The sequence below is a fragment of the Bemisia tabaci genome, chromosome 2, assembly GCF_918797505.1.
Source record: "Bemisia tabaci chromosome 2, PGI_BMITA_v3".
In the NCBI taxonomy this organism is placed as follows: domain Eukaryota; kingdom Metazoa; phylum Arthropoda; class Insecta; order Hemiptera; family Aleyrodidae; genus Bemisia; species Bemisia tabaci.
In genome coordinates, this window is record NC_092794.1 from 79657344 (window position 1) to 79674699 (window position 17356).

The 17356-nt window shown below is 40.0% G+C and overlaps 2 protein-coding genes across 6 annotated transcripts in view; one reads left to right on the forward strand and one right to left on the reverse strand.

The window, feature by feature from the left end:
* Window positions 1-15443, reverse strand: part of Adat1 (Adenosine deaminase, tRNA-specific 1) — a 56589-nt gene extending 41146 nt beyond the window's left edge. Inside the window, exons 1-2 of one of the 5 annotated variants that reach the window (XM_019053128.2) lie at window positions 15146-15443; window positions 8594-8890 (exon numbers count right to left, since the gene is read on the reverse strand). In XM_019053128.2, coding sequence (XP_018908673.1) covers window positions 8594-8830 — 237 coding nt within the window. In that variant the 5' untranslated portion in view covers window positions 8831-8890; window positions 15146-15443. Of the gene's footprint in view, window positions 1-8593; window positions 8891-9091; window positions 9250-13822; window positions 14199-15145 lie in introns of those variants that run through there. The other 4 variants (XM_072296366.1, XM_072296367.1, XM_019053129.2 and 1 more) reach the window with 4 other exon arrangements.
* On the forward strand, window positions 1676-4574 carry LOC140223983 (uncharacterized). Its single transcript, XM_072296662.1, has 2 exons — window positions 1676-2555; window positions 3256-4574. The coding sequence occupies exons 1-2, from the start codon at window positions 1676-1678 to the stop codon at window positions 4572-4574; spliced, it is 2199 nt and encodes a 732-aa protein (XP_072152763.1).
* Window positions 15444-17356: the final 1913 nt, after the last annotated feature.

Consider the following 17356-nt stretch of genomic DNA (forward strand, 5'->3'; position numbering starts at 1 on the left):
ATCCAGGACGTCACCATGCTTTTCCAGAACTCTTGTTGTTTATAAGATTAATGGGCTCCATTAATTAATGAGTAACATAGTTGTTGTGGAAAAGCACGTCGATAGTCCTTCGAAACATCGAATGAGGATTCGCATTCGCTTCAAGGTCTGTCAACTCTGTTTCAAAATTATGCCGCCCGGCACTCCATCTGCAGGATCCTTTACCCTCCTGCATGAGGGACAGTTTCTTCATCAACTTATTCATTCAGAGATCTCAGAGCTAACATCATAAATAAATCATAAATCAGAAATCAATATATTCTTGAGGCACTCATGTAAATTTTCTCATTTTTGCATTAAAAGTTACTTGAAAAATGGCTTATACTTGTGACAAGCGCAGAGGGATCTTGATGATGACTCTGACTTCTATTGAAATACCGACGGGCATCAGGAAAATTACTGGTTCTTAGTAATTACTGTGTAATGTGTCAAGCTTTATTAAATTTTATCTACCTATATTTATTGACACCATGATTCTAATCTGGAAAGAATTCAGAGAGTTATTTGGGGAAGGGTAAACTCCTCCCGATACATCATATATGGAAGGAGATTGACTTGTAGCAAACTCAAGAATAGATAATGGTGTGATTAGGAAGAAAGGGTTGCTGAGCCTTAAGGGCACTCAAGAGAACCTAGAGACTTGGTGCTGAAAAATTTTCCCAACAATAATTGGAAAGTAAATTAACTTGCTCATAATTATTGGACGTCAACTTCAGCCAGGATCTATTTAATGAATTTCTCCTCTCATTACTGAGATTTTGAATGAAATTAAGCCTCTTTTGAAGAAGGACATAAATGGGCAAATTTTTTGGGGCATAAAGTAATGAAGATACTGTAATGAAAGAGGAGAATTGCATGAAATTAAAGAATTGAGAACGTACCGGAAGTGTCACGCCCACGCATGACCCAGTATTCAAAGCCCGATTTTGAACTGATGATGTTGCATAATGAATTGAAGCTTTGTGTGAGCCTTTAAATTTTTCTATGGAATTAAACCAGGACAGTAATTGGAGGGTTCTCACATTCAAGTTTTGCAATAGAACAGTCTGGTGTGCATGCTGCCTTTGACCTGATCATCCTGTCACAAATCCTACATTGATTTCAGATGTACTCACCTTAAATGATGACGTTGGCTGCGAGTTCTCTGAATGAATAATTTGATGAAGAAACTGTCCCTCAGGAGGGTAAAGGATCCTGCAGATGGAGTGCCGGGCATAACTTGAAACAGAGTTGACAGACCTTGAAGCGATCCAAGATGGCGGCGGCCGCGGTAACCTCGCGCATTTCGACCTCCCCGTTAAATCAGTTAATACGATCAGTAAATACCAACAAAATCAATCATTCGACAAAAAAATCGAAGAATAGTGCTCAAGTTAGTCCAGTAGTGAATAAAAATGACTGTCCGAAGTGTAATCTACGCGTAACAAGGGCAAGAACCTCCGCGGGACCTGGCTGTACTCGATGTGGCCAGTGGTTCCATTTTAAGTGTATCGGGATTAAACCAAACAGTGCGGAAGCAAATAACAAAATCTGGGTCTGCCCCAAGTGCAGTGCCAAAGAAAGTTCAGCAGAAAACTCTCCAGTCAGGAATCCACCTCGAAAATCTAAGGTAATTTCTCATACGGAATTTGAGGTTATGTCCAATACATCAAGTGATAAGGAGAACCATTGTAAATGCTGCGATAAGTGCAAAGGGAGAATTAACTTTCTGACCACTAGAGTAAACTGCCTTGAACAAGCTCTCAAGGAACTTAGCTCCTTAGTTAATACTGTGCAGTGTAAGATGGACTCCAAAGCTAACAAAGTTTCGTGCGTTGCGACAACTACTTTTGCTGCCGCACTTGACAAAGCCAGGGCATCTACTCTCAACGGTTGTGAAATCGCGCTAGAACCGAAAAACGTAGCTGTAACCAGTGAACGACCCAGCTCTGAGGACTCATCCAAATCTAAATCCTCCTCAGCAACACGGTCATCCGTCACTGCTGGAATCTCCCACCAAAAAGTTAGTAACTGTGCCAGCTCAAACAAGGTGAGTACACAAGGCTCAAACTTATCTAAGAACAGCGCTCGAATATCCAGTATAAACTATCCCAGTTCGTCTGGCAGGTCTTTGACAAACGACAGTGCAACCTCTAGCCCTACCTTGAAACCGGCTCAAACTAGAAATGATCCATTGCCATCGACATCAAACGCACGTCCCAGAGCAGAGATGGACAACCCCGTTGCCAGCCTTTCAACTAGAAGGAGCCCCCCTCCATCATCAGCATCCAGTCAAGGTGAAACCAGGAACATTTCACCACAGACCTATTCCAGTCAGTGTTCAATCTCTAACATCGAAAGGAATGAACATTTGGGTAATGCACCAAAGAACGTACGGAATCTTCATCTGGACCTTTTCGCGGACAATCACGGACGGGGAATAGGAAGCTTAGTTAAGGACAGTCTAAATGTCAGCATCACCGAAGCAATCAAACCCGGCATGACCTTCAATCAGGTTATTATTGATATAGAGAAAAGTAAGTCCAATAATGTTGTAATCTGCGCAGGAGCGAATGACATTTTCAGAAACAGGGCAATGTATTTTGTGAGATCGCTCTTAGAACTCCTAGCAAGCTCAGAAAAGATAGTGTACCTAGTGAATATTCCAAGGAGATTTGACTTGGCGAGTGATCACTGGGTCAACTCTCTAATTTTTGACACTAACAAAACTCTATATGAATTAGGTAAAATCCACAAAAACTTAGTCGTGGTAAGGGCTGACGATATCAAATACAAATACTTTTGTACAGATCTATTGCATCTTAATCAAATTGGCAAACAAATAGTAGCTAAACGGTTAATTAAAAGAATAAGTATGTCAAACCAATTGGAAGGTGTCTCCATTAATTTAAACTAGATCCTACTGACGTAACTGCTCAACTAGTAGTTGATAATAGGGAAACTCAAAACGTAAAACTCTCAGTACCCGATAATGTTGACGGGTGCAACAACACAATGATTCTACTGAATGTACAAAGTCTTTTCAGCGTATATCAAGAGCTACAAGTATTGTTACATAATGTTAAACCCGTATATTTCTGTATAACGGAGCACTGGCTTCCCAAAAATTGCAAAATTTTCTTTGAGAATTACACACAGAGCCAGCCTCAAATGGGGGAACCTATGGCGGTGTTGCCATTTTTGTAAGAAGTGATATAGCTGAATTTTGTGAGGTAGTTAAAATTGATAATTTCTGCCAAGACAAAATCTTCGAAGCTGTTGCCATAAAAAATATAGTGGAAAAAATTACCATTCTAACTGTCTACAGATCAGATGGCAATGTACTGAATTTCACCGACAAACTAGACAAAATAATCGCAGGAATGTCAGGCAAAATTATTGTAGCTGGCGACTTTAATATTGACTTTTTAACAAACGAATGTAACAATCTAGAATCCTGTCTGTCATCACACAACCTTGTGAAGCATGTGCATGTACCTACTAGACAAAAAGCTTGTCTAGACAATGTATTAAGTAACGTGGAGTGTATTGAAACTAAGGTAGAAGACGAGGGTAAATACTCCGATCATAGCATGATTATCTTTAAGTTCAGATCAACGGACGGCAACATGGCCTCCGGAGTCCCTCCAATCAAGAGATCATTTAGTAGAAACAACACCTTAAAATTTCAATCTCTAGTAAAATCAGTGAGCTGGGCAGAAGTCTTCACCCAGCTCTCAGCAGGCAATGCCTTTAAGATCTTTCACGAAAAATTTTGCAGTTTGTTTAATCAAGCTTTCCCACTAATAAATAGAAAAGCAGTGAAGCATAGACAAAATGAATGGTATAATGAAGAAATTGATCTAGCTAGAACAGTGAAGCATGAGTTGTACAACCAAAGTAAAAATAACTTAGTCAAGAAAAGTGTGTACCTCGACTATTTGCGGGAGTACAAAGCATTGATAGACAGGGCAAAAAGGGAGCACTTTGGCAAAGTCATTCACAATGCTTCGAATAAAGGAAAGGCATCGTGGAGATTAGTCAACGAAAATTTAGGAAAGGGGAAGCAAGTGAATACTATAAAAAGTATTGTTGACAAGGGAGTAGAAATAACTGAGGCGACCGGGATTGCAAAAGTGTTTAACAGTCATTTTGTCTCGGCCCCTGTTAATTTAGTTAAGTCTCTGTATAACTCCAGCGCCGCTATATCATCTCATGTTGATTCCGGAAAGTTACAGAGTAGACATACTTTCAAGTTTACCAATGAGAACGAAGTAGTGAAGGCAATCAACGATCTGTCTAGCTCAGGTTCCTCTGGGTTTGACGATATTAGCGTCATGACGATAAAGTCAGTGAGTAAGTACGTAGTACCTGTGCTTGTCTTTATCATAAACCTCATTCTTGCTACAGGGGAGTTCTCAGATATCCTCAAAATAGCAAAAGTCATTCCACTCCATAAGAAAGATGACAAGAAACATGTAAGCAACTATCGTCCGATCAGTATACTCTCAAACTTCGGCAAAATCATAGAAAAAATAATCTATTGGAGACTCTAGGAATTTCTCACGCTGCATAATCTCATAAGTAGCTCTCACCATGGGTTTGTCAAAGGGAGATCCACCTGCACAGCTGTAAACAGCATTCTCTGTTACATTTACAGCAATCTCAAAAGAGGAAAATTAACACTCTGTGTCTTCGTTGACTTGAGCAAAGCCTTCGACATAGTGAATCATGAGTTACTGCGTGCCTCCCTATACGAGTTAGGGGTAAGTGGGACAGCGCTAAATTTGTTGGCCTCCTATTTAAAAAATCGAAAACAGTATGTGCAGATGGATGCCCATGGGTCTAAAGTCAACTCAAAGCTTGAGTCGGTAGACATAGGTGTGCCGCAAGGTAGCTCTCTGGGGCCACTTTTGTTTCTGATCTATGTAAACGCACTCAAAGAGTATTTTAAAGACCTTGAATTTGTTAAAGTAGTTCAATACATAGACGACACAAACATCCTTATCTCTGCGGAGAATACTTCGGAGCTTTATGCGAGACTGCAAATCGTAGAGGATCGGCTAAAGAGCTTCGTGGCTAGCAAGAGACTGTGCATCAACACGGATAAAACCCAACTGATGTTGTTCAGTAAAAACTTAGCGGTTGACAGTCATGCTCTATCAGAGATGGGCGTACAGCTTGTCAACTCTGCGAAATTTCTAGGGATTTTCTTAGACAACAAGCTATCATGGTCTGCCCATACTGAAGCACTATGCAAAAAATTAGCAACCACATCTTTTCAACTTAAAGTTCTTAGAAGTCTAGTTAGCCAGAAAGTTCTTAATAGAGTCCCTTTATACCCAGAGTAACGACAACTCGATTATCAGCTGACTGGCAGCCGACCTTGGCTGGCCATGGAGGCCGAAACTAGTGCACCCAAACGAACGATATTGAGGGATAAGGATCAGGAATCCTGCGATGTCTGTCACACAAAAACAACAACATCAACAAAGTGATCAATTAAAAAGAAAATGAGATTGGTTTGTGAATAATTTCTTAATCTATTTTCATTTTGGACCTATGGAAATAACAATTTACTCTTGATAAACCACAATTAGGTAATATTTTCATTATTCTTGTTCACATTCGAGGTACCGCCATCTTGGTGCACTAGTTTCGGCCTCCATGAGGGAGAACCAATCAGAATTGGATTTTTTTTTAGGCCACTTTCAGCCCAATATTGGCCCAACCAAAAGTGAGTTGTCGTAACTCTGGGTATAAAGGGACTCTAGTTCTTAAAGATGTATACTATGCACATGCATATTCTCACATTTCATCCTGTATAGCCGAATGGGGTAGTTCTAACAAACTGAATGACATTTTCATCTGGCAGAAAAAGATCATCAGAAGAATCTCTGGGCTAGGCAGAAACGAGTCCTGCCGATCCAAGTTCAAAGAAATGAATCTACTAACGGTCCCAAGCATCTATATCTATCATGTGCTTAAATATGTTTTCCAAAACTTTGACGAATTTAAAACTTTCAACAATGTGCATTCTCATAACACTCGGAACAAGTCCAACATAAAACTTGAAAACGCAGTAGATCCCCTACTCAGAGAAGGGAGTAGAATGTATAATAAACTTCCCAAGCACATCAGGGAAGGAGATGGGAACAAATTAGTGAAACTAAAAGTGTATTTAATTAATAATGAATTCTACTCTGTAGACGATTTCTTCGATCACAATGTAACAAATTAATGCATAGTGATTTAGATGTAATATTGTTAACATAAGATTTAAGTATCAAATTTATGTTAATGTGACGTGTACGATAACTGCCTGTGTCTATGTACAAAAATTTGCAAAAAATAAAAAATAAATGCAAAAGCGAATGCGAATCCCCATTCGATGCTTCGAAGGACTATCGACATGCTTTTCCACAATTATGTTCCACATTAATTAATGGAGCCCATTAATCTTATGAACAACAAGAGTTCTGGAAAAGCATGGTGACGTTCTGGATAATCTGATCAATAGTACTGTGCAGTCGCTCACATCATGAACTCTTGTTAGCCGTCAAAAGAGAAAAATGTATTGTTTGGTAGCTGCAAGAAAAATACTGAGTTCTCAGACTGCAATACAGGGTGTTCGTAAAGTCCCCTCCCCCCCCCTCTAACTTTTGACCTAATTGAGGTAGAGATTTGAAACTTGGAGGGTGTTCCTAGATCAAAGGGAGCTACTTTTTGACCCTCCAAAAATTTGGGGGGGCCCCATTTTGGGGGGGTTACGGACCCTAACTTTTAATTTTCAAATGAGAAGACCCCCTTTGTGATACCTCGTTCGAAAGAGCATAAAAAAAGAAAATTTTTCGCGCAAACCGGAAGTCATTATCTCAAACCGTTTCAAAATGGCGGCCGGTCAAAGTTCCAAATGGCCGAAAATTGGCACCTCTGCTATTTGCACATGGATTTGCTTGAAACTCGGTATCTGGGGGTATTTTGGCACGAGAAAAACGAATTTAACGTTAGATTTTCAAAAAAACCCTAATTTTTCAAAATGGCGACCCGTTTAGGCTCAAAAAGGCCGAAAATTTGACAAACTCGATTTTTTTGCCAATGGATTCACCTGAAATTCGGTATCTGGGGGTATTTTGACCCGAGAATAACGAGTTCAACGTTAGATTTTTAAACAAACCCTAATTTTTCAAAATGGCCGCCGATTAAAGTTCAAAATGGTCAACAATTGGCAACCTCGACTTTTTGCCGATAGATTCGCTTCAAACTCGGTGTTTGAGGGTATCTGGGTGGGAAACAAACGAATTCGACGTTATTTCACCGAGTTTCAGGCGAATCTATCGGCAAAAAGTCGAGGTTGCCAATTGTTGACCATTTTGAACTTTAATCGGCGGCCATTTTGAAAAATTAGGGTTTGTTTAAAAATCTAACGTTGAATTCGTTATTCTCGGGTCATAATACCCCCAGATACCGAATTTCAGGTGAATCCATTGGCAAAAAAATCGAGTTTGTCAAATTTTCGGCCTTTTTGAGCCTAAACGGGTCGCCATTTTGAAAAATTAGGGTTTTTTTGAAAATCTAACGTTAAATTCGTTTTTCTCGTGCCAAAATACCCCCAGATACCGAGTTTCAAGCAAATCCATGTGCAAATAGCAGAGGTGCCAATTTTCGGCCATTTGGAACTTTGACCGGCCGCCATTTTGAAACGGTTTGAGATAATGACTTCCGGTTTGCGCGAAAAATTTTCTTTTTTTATGCTCTTTTGAACGAGGTATCACAAAGGGGGTCTTCTCATTTGAAAATTAAAAGTTAGGGTCCGTAACCCCCCCAAAATGGGGCCCCCCAAAATTTTGGGGGGGTCAAAAAGTAGCTCCCTTTGATCTAGGGACACCCTCCAAGTTTCAAATCTCTACCTCAATTAGGTCAAAAGTTAGAGGGGGGGGAGGGGACTTTACGAACACCCTGTATACACTTTTAAGTACGCTGAAGCGCAAGGAGGGGGACTTTGTTTCCTTGTGCTACTGATTGCGCAGAGAAGGAACATTGCTGATCCTCAACTGTGAGATGAGGACCTTGCACCTCATCTCATAGTATGGACTACGAAGTTTTACAATCGCTCAACGCTCAGCCACGGACTAGCAGTCTTTGGAAGAAAAGAAAATCATATTTCACCTGACTTCCGCTCAGAAGAAACTTGCTGAAGATCGTAGAGGCAAAATTTTAAACTAGGCGCCACGAAATATCCGAAGTTCACCAGTCCAAACAGGCAAATTCGGGGAAGGTGATGACTGTTGTTCTGTTGAATCCCCGAGATTATAATTTGCCTCAGCCAATTCCATTGGCTAGATAGGGGCATGCACCGTCTCTACTTGTCTCTGACAAAAATGCGCATTCTATTTACGCAAATATCTCGCTTATTAGTTGGTTTCATGAATTCCCGTTTTCACCATTGGATTCTACGCGAAATCCTGAAGCAGACTCATGTGCTTAGAGCCTCCAGTTCTTACCCTGTCTAGAGGCTCAATGCTTACATTTGTAATTGAAACTTTCCTCATTAAAAACATTGTAGAATCCTTACCTCTGCATGACTATCATGGACAAGAGTTCCGGTGGCATTTAGTCTGGATTTACCTATGCATCTGGAGCCAGTGGCTAGGCTAACTACCTTCAAGGTTCCATCTGAATTTCTCTTGACTATGGCAGCACATGATGTCCATTGACTTCCATCTGTATGAGGTTTGCCAGATTTAGGTAGAGAGCCATACTTTTTGTAGCATACATCAGTAATAACCGAGGAAAATCCATTCCATTCCATTTTGTCAGAATCAAACTGTGGCAGTTCAAAACTGCTCAGCAAAAGTAAAGGCGCAAAGTCCTATAAAACATGTAAAAATCCCAATAGAGTAAAAAAATATAGGATACGGAGCATTAATTATACATATCGCGAAGGAGTCCCACAAAATCATCATAGTGAAAACTTGGGTACAACAAGTAAGCCAATGTAGGGTCAAAAATATTAATTTATAGCTTACGATGGTCAGTGCTTCATACCTAATACATACTGAAACAAACTTACATTCAAAATTTCAAGGTGCAATTTGTCTCGTGAAGAATCTCCTAGGTAAGTACGTGTTAGAACTTTCGCGGATGCTGGCAACAGCATCAACACGGTTTAAGTGCGTCTTCATTGTTTGAAGTGTTTTTAGTGGGTCAATATTTGAAACTATTGAATGACTCTTTCGCCTGGAGATGCATAATGAACCCATATGAAATGAGGAGTAATGAGCCTCTAGACAGGGTAAGAACTGGAGGCTCTAAGCACATGAATCTGCATCAGAATTTCGCGTGGAATTCAATGGTACAAACGGGAATTCATGAAACCAACTAATAAGCGAGATATTTGCGTAAATAGACTGCGCATTTTTGTAAATCCCGCTCGCCTAATATACGAATGACGTCACATTTGTAGCCAATAGGATTGTCGCAGCGCTGCGCAGCGCCGACTGAGCATCGGCCATCGAAAACGTCCAACGCTCCCAACGCCGGGATCGTAAACAAACGAAAATTGATAACAGGAAGGAGTCGACTGTTCAGCAGAGATTCCTTCCTTGAGCTCGGAAGGCAGGGATGACAAAAATCCTGCCGAATTTCCATCGCAAACTGTCTGGTGCGCAATCGGGAGCATCGATGTTTCCTTTCTGCAGACTCACTGCACTCCCCACGCGCCGCAGGATTTTTGTCAACCCTCGCCTTTCGGGCCAAGCAGGAATCTTTTAAATTCAAACCAAATTAAACGCTCTTTTTTTTTAAAGGAAAATCTGCATGATTTCTCTTCTATTATCTATATGATTAGGAATTTTAAGTAATAAAGACCATAAGGAATACCAAAAATTTAAATAAGGGGCCGTTCATAAATTACTTAAGGCTCTCATGGGGAGGGGGGGGGTCTATAACAGCCTTTCGTTGCCTTACGAGGGGGGAGGAGAGGGTACGACGTCAACTTTTTAGCCTATATTTCAAGAAAATGCAAAAATCCATATTTCGTCAGGTTGATAATAAAATTCAAGATGAAATAGAGGAAATCAGGAAACCACCGATTGCTGGCCGATCGAACCATGCCCTATCATTTCTCTTGATTCCCACTTCTCCACTCATTCTCACGATGATGAGTAGTGACTTCATCCTCACGTCAACTTTATACTTTTAACTATTTACTCCCAAGGCCAAAAGAATCTTCAATTTTGCTCCATATTTTTGTTTATTAAACTAATTATATCATGAATCTTGCCTGTGAACTTACTCCAGAAATTTGGTTTCACATAAAAAAATTGTGGCTTAAAAATTTCATTGTGTTCTAAAGGGAAACGTCATGCTTCGATCTACGATAACTGAAAAAAGGGGGGGGGGGGATAGTCGAGACTTACGTAATTGGGGGGGGGGGGGGGGGGGGGGTTAAGGGATGCCTTACGGTGCTGCACAAGGAGAAGTATGGGAGTTAAAAAATGGGGAAAAGGTCTTACGTAATTTATACTAAAGGATGTTAACTGAACACTATGCTACATTAATTCCTGTCTGGAGTCTGCTTTTTCCTCCAAGAAAAAACAAGTTTATTGGACGGCCCCTGTATACTACTGTATACCCTCATACAGGGACCCTGGACCAGAGTTGCTAAAGGAATTTCATCGTATGAAATTCTTGAAATTTCACAAGAAATTTCATGAAATTTCCTCATAAAATTTCTTGAAATTTCCTCATAAAATTTCTTGAAATTTCCTTATGAAATTTCTTTTTGTAATCTTTCATGAAATTTCTTAACTCTGCCCTGGACCTTGGATTCAGAAGTTTCTCTGAAGCAAGAGGAGCCCTTTTCGATTACGTTTCAATCAAAATGCAATCCTCACTCAGATTTTTTGGAAAAAATAACCCTGCGATGCCCTACGCGGCATTTATAAATATGATCAAGGCGTTAAAATATATTCACCGCGAGGGCGCGAACCGTGAACGTTCTGGACATGGGGCGAATGCCTTACCGCTTAGCTACGCCGATTGTTATTGTGGAGACGAATTTGCCAGTACATAAGGCAAATAAAGTTCTTTCTTTCTCCACTAGAGCTGAGAGTAGAGACGCATCGGTGAAACGCTCTTGCTTACTGATGATCTGCGGCAGGATTTTTGTCATCCCTAACCTTCTAAGCCAAGAAGGAATCTCTGCTAAACTCAAACGCCAACAGGAAGGACCCAAGCACCCAAGCAACTCGAAATCTTTTAAGGTTAATCTTCAGCTGTAGTTCCGAAAAAATCCACCACGTCGCGCTGCTAAAATCCGACTCCGAAATCAGTGATTATTTAAATATCACAATAGGTATCTTAAATTCTAAGACTCATAAGTTCTAGCAGCATACGTCTGGAATCCTTAGAAACAAACGCGAGCTTTGAAAGTCTAATAATAAAAGCTGTAAATTGATCCCAGTTTCTCTTACGGGACATCTGTAAGTGCGAGAGAGACAGCTCACGGTGGGAGAGAGATATCTGCCAACTGCTGAGAGCGATCAAGCGCGATTGGTTGCATCAAGGTCATCATGCTTAACCCTACTTTTTTCTGGGATCAAATTGCAGAGCTTCAGAAATGACTTTTCACGTTGTTTTTAGGGTCAATAGGAAGAAGAATGTTATAGCTAGAACTTATTTATCTTCGATTTAAACAGAAATTCCTTCAACTTTTATAAAAGCTCAAGGACTCACGTGGTGCTGTACGGACTCTAAAACACAGCGGTGGCGCCCCCTGCGCGGAGAAATTTCTTACTTCACGCAGCTGTAGATACACTAGGTGTATCTACAGCTGTTAATGACAAGGCTAAACTGGGAAACCACTTACCTAAATTCACAAAGTTTCAGACTTCCTGTTCCTCTTAATTTCTCAATTAAAAGATCATTCAACAAAATCTCTGAAATGTGATATTTTTCCTCTACATGGGCAGAAAATTCAGTAATTAATTCAAACGATATGCTGACTTGCTTCCCTTTGAAAATCTGAACTGGATGTAGAAAGTTTGAGCAACGTATTCAGGATATGTAATTTACACGTTTTGCAAATGATACCTATGTTTGGCCATTAGATTGGTTTGAGAAGTAAATGTTACAAATGTCATCCCTGGTCAATCTGAACTGTTTTTCCCAACTTGTTTTCATGGTGGGATGTAATTCTATGACTTTTCAAGATCCTTTCATCTTTCGGTACCTGAAAAATTCAGTGAACCAAACGACTTTCAATAGGAATCGTTGGCAACTTTACCATTGAAATGATTCTTGGGTGATTTACTTACCAAGTACCAGTTCCTGATGAATTTTTTTAAGGTTCATGCTTTCGAAAGTTGAGTTGTAGGTAATGTCGATTCAGCCGTAGCACGCACCAGAAAATTCCTTTTTCGATCGGACCATTGATGATTCATTGTCGAATTAGCTTTGAACTGATTAAATATAAATGACACCATAAAGTGTTATTTATTAGTGAATCAGAGATCAAAGTATAAATTTTAAGCTGCTAGAGCAGTGATTTCATCTGGTCCGAGTGATCGTCTAAATGCAATACCCACTTATGACGGATCTGAGAAAGTTTGCATCACCGCAAGGAGGTATTAACTCAATAACTACACACCAAATTATTTACACAACTAGGGCAGATTCTGTGGTGAATCAGCAGGCTTAAGAAAAAGGTCTGACAGCAGGAAAAAAGCAATAATACCTGTACTTATAGCGTAACAGTGCATGCACTAAATTGGTCACGTCAAAGGACAGACACTGATAACAAACATTGAACAAGAAAGCAGAACTGGATTGAGTCACTGTAGTCCCTAATTTAGTTCTAAACTGCTAATTTGAAGAACCATGAGACACACCTCAGATGTGTAGGTAATCACTCGGTTCGGGCCAGAGAAACCTTGAACTACATGAGGTCATATCGGTGAAGTTTGAGGGGTCAAAGGGCTGTAATACTAAAAGAAAGGTAAACTTCTGACTCCTGAATGAATTCAAGACCACATATTTTAGATAAAGAAACTGAATAACACTTAAATTGTGGCGAGAATGAAAAGAGAATGATCAAAGAAAAGAATGTCAGGGTTTGGACTTGTGGAACTGATTCTCAGAGTGCACATTACAATGAGCCGATAGGCTGTGGCTCCAGGTTATAAAATACGAGGAAAATGGTTGTCAAATGCTTTCTTGAAGTCGAACATGGACTGTAATTAATGAAAATTAAAAGATTTCGAGTTGCTTGGGTGCTTGGGTCCTTCCTGTTATCAATTTTCGTTTGTTTACGATCCCGGCGTTGGGAGCGTTGGACGTTTTCGATGGCCGATGCTCAGTCGGCGCTGCGCAGCGCTGCGACAATCCTATTGGCTACAAATGTGACGTCATTCGTATATTAGGCGAGCGGGATTTACAAAAATGCGCAGTCTATTTACGCAAATATCTCGCTTATTAGTTGGTTTCATGAATTCCCGTTTGTACCATTGAATTCTACGCGAAATTCTGATGCAGATTCATGTGCTTAGAGCCTCCAGTTCTTACCCTGTCTAGAGGCTCATTGTCTTATTAGGTTTCCTCCGTTTTGTTAGAACCCATTTCACCTGATGGATTTACGTCTTGTGGTGCGAAACTGATTCCCCCGAGACTCTGAGCCTAGTCCATAGTTTGTTCAACTTCCCAATGGATAATTTTAGTAATCGAAGTGTTTTTTGACTGTGAATGGTGTTAATATTCTCTAGACAGTATAAGTACCTTGTGAATCAAATTATCAATCTATTACCTACTCTCCTCATTTTGCTGCAGGATAGAGATATCATGGGTGGCGGTAGCCACCTCCGGACAAAGTCTAAACTCGACAACACTGGAAAGCCTCCAAACGAAAAGGTGGCAGCCAACCATAGACACACGTAACTCCCTTATTCTGAAAATTGATTCGACTCTAGATCGACTGCAGACCAAACGACGGCACGGATTCCAACGATCTTGGTGTCTACTGACGCACCTAAATTGGGCCTACAAAGTTGGAAAGTTTCATCAAGATCCATTGAGTTTTCAAAAAGTTATAAGCACTTAAAGGCCCAAAATGACAAATATTTTTTGTAACATGGGCCGTTTAGTAGCGGGAAACCGACACGATCACCTTTCGCAACAGATTTCTCTCTTACACGGCCACAGATTCTAATGGAACCTAAAAAGGCCCTGCTTGAGGATATAAGGATTTCATTTATACCACATTTAATAGGGTTTCAATGCTCGGATAATTCAGCATCGGCAAATAACTTTCAAAATTTTAGCTACAATGTTTTGAATTTTAGAAAAATCCGGTATAGTGGTTCAATGCCATTGGTCGATTCCGTTCAGTTTAGCCAGTCTCGGGAACGAAATTTCCCTAGTTACCAATACCAACTTCCAACTCTAACTACTTGACAACAGATTTATGATTTAATGTAATATAAGAGTTCAATTCTCTGTAGAAGCTAACTAATATTTTTACACACTTATATTATTACGTCCCACGTCTTCTGCCAGAGTCCGATACACGATTTCATTAGTTTCTCTTAAAATGTTCAAGTGATGTCTTTGTTCAGAAGTGAGGTTATCAGTCGGTGTGTATGTCTGACCCAAGCATCAATAAATGTAATTCAGGTAAATTACGTCGATAATAGGACAACAAAGCTGTGCCAAACTATCGAAAGGAAGCAGGATTTACACCACAGTTTGCATTCCCGTGACTAACAGCATCCAAATATTTCCCTACCGTGCACACCAATGGATCGAAGGGAGAGCCCATTACTCTCAGTTTTTAATTACATTATTGTTTTCCTCAAGTCACGAATGCTACTTTCCATATCTTGATGAGATGTAGTTGTTTTCAGTGGACCCTATCAGTCTCAAGAAAAGATCTAAAAATTACTGTAATATGAGCCTTCCCCTATCACACTACTTGCGACACGGTCACAATGCTCTGACCAAAATTTATTCGCTTTAAATTTTGCTTTCAACCTACGTGCTCTGGAGTGCTTGTGCTTCTCCTAAGTGTATGTTATTGACATTAAGATCTTGTGTTCTTCATGACTAATCTTGGAAAGCTTTCGCCTCTTACCGTTGCTGGTTTACATCATCGGCATATGCGGGGATGCGAGGTATAATTCAATCACCAAGTCAACTTTATGTCCCTAAATCAGAGATCTTTGACGATGAGTATTAGCTCAAATTTGGTTTTCTTCGAGTCTCTTTGATTTTGCGTCAGAAGTTGTTAGAAACACCATGTGGCCAGTCAATGTGTAACAAAGTCTTTCATGAAAGGTATGTACTCGTTCTATTTTCTCAGCTTGATGATTACTATAAAATCAAGAATTTACATTCCTGCATAAATCGCTGGGCCAAGTAATTACGTACCGCCCATTCCGTCTCTATTTTAACATAAGGGCTTTTTTTTATGCGGATCGCAGTGGATCGCGATGAACATCGGTATTTTTTTATTCTGTTCCTCAGCGTGATCCAAGCGTTCCAGGTGGATCAGGGTGGAACGCTGGATCGCTCTTCCGAGGTGGGGGGAGCTCGCGATCCACTGTGATCCTAATCTAATGCGAGGAAGTTGCCGTCCCCAAAAAATCAAAACAATAACAAATCGAACCAAATTCCAAGTTTGGATTTTTTTATCGCTTGGAACACTTGGATTGGTCCGAATCGCTCAGGATTCCGATCCAGTGCATTCCACCGAGATCCACCCTGATCCGCGATAAAAAAAAAGCCCTATATGAAAACTTGATGTAAACACAACACAAACACATCAAATAGTGAGGTTATGTTATGGACTTACACTGGTGGTGCAGCTACCGACTGTTAGATAATAAACCCTTAAATGCCATCCGGCTAACTTAGCTACGTCCATAGACACCAAGATTGTTGGAATCTGTGCCACCGTTTGCTCTGAATTCCATTCTATATCGAATCAATTTTCAGATGAAGTGAGTTGAAGGTGTGACTAAGAGTGTCGACCACCCCTTTGTTATAGGGACTTTAGTAGGTCGTCATTTTCCTCGAACGGGGGTGGCTAACGCCACTCTTGATGTGAAAATATTGTGGTGTTGTTGGTTGTTGTGTCACAGAAGTATTCCATCTTCACCTACTGAGTTTCTAGCATAATTACTCCAGTGAAACAGTGCACTCTGAAATTAATTGAGCGTTGGGTCTATGTATGGTTCGCGTGCCTACCTAGTTCTTAATGAAATAAATGTAATCGGGTGAATCAAAGCCAAAAAAGATTAGACCAATCGATAGCGTTTATGATCAAAAAGTTTGCGCCTAGGCACCAACTGCGGAACATGTTCTGATGAAAAGTTTGGGGGTGGTGTTTTTAGTCCGACAGTAGACAACAAAATTACTAGGAATTCTTGAACTACCAGGTAACTGAGAGGTAGCCTTCATTATCTTTCATGAATCAAAAGACGCCATTCAAATTTAAATGCTTGCTTACATGCCAGTTATACAATTCGACAAATTATGTGGTGAAGCGACTCTAAGCAAAATAAATCAAAATATTCTCCGCTATAGCGTCAATATAGGCATACTGTATCAAGAGTGGCGGTAGCCCCCCCCCCCCCCCCCCCCCCCCCCCGTGGGTAAGCTTACAGTGTAATATTTGCAGCAAGTTTTTCTCTTTTTCAATTAATTTTCTGACTGAGGCCATTGTAACTTGAGGTTGAAATTCAGTCAATTATTACCTGAATCGCTCAAGTTCAACGGAGTGCATAATAGGTATAAGTACAATTTTCTTCTCCATGTTTCAAGTCACATTCCTAGACGTTATACTCTGTTAAAAGAAAAAATACTTTTGTGGCCGAAGGGGCTTGGCTTGACGCACACTTTTATTGATAAATTAAATACCTCTTACAGGAAATACTTTTTATAATGAGTGAACCAAAAAAAAAAATAATTTTAACTCTTTGAATGGACTTTCCACTTAGTGGTCTCACTGTTATTTAATTTAAAATTTTAGTGGCTGAATGTAAGTATGTCCAACAGTTGAGTTAAACGCAGTAAAAATTGCAGAATTAATGTTGAAACTTTATGAGCAAGGAATAATTTATGCGGCAAAAGAAGTTCATTCTAAGTAGCCCTACACTATGACAATTAATTGCTAATCCATCAATTTTTAAAACATTATGTACCCTATTTCGATGAGAGAAGTTTAAACTCACCAAAACATCAGGTAACTTTTATTGATTGCAAACTGAATCACCCCCTATTAATGTTTAGTTGATCAAACAAGGAGTTCCAGTTCTGCTCATTAAAAAAATTATTCTCAGTT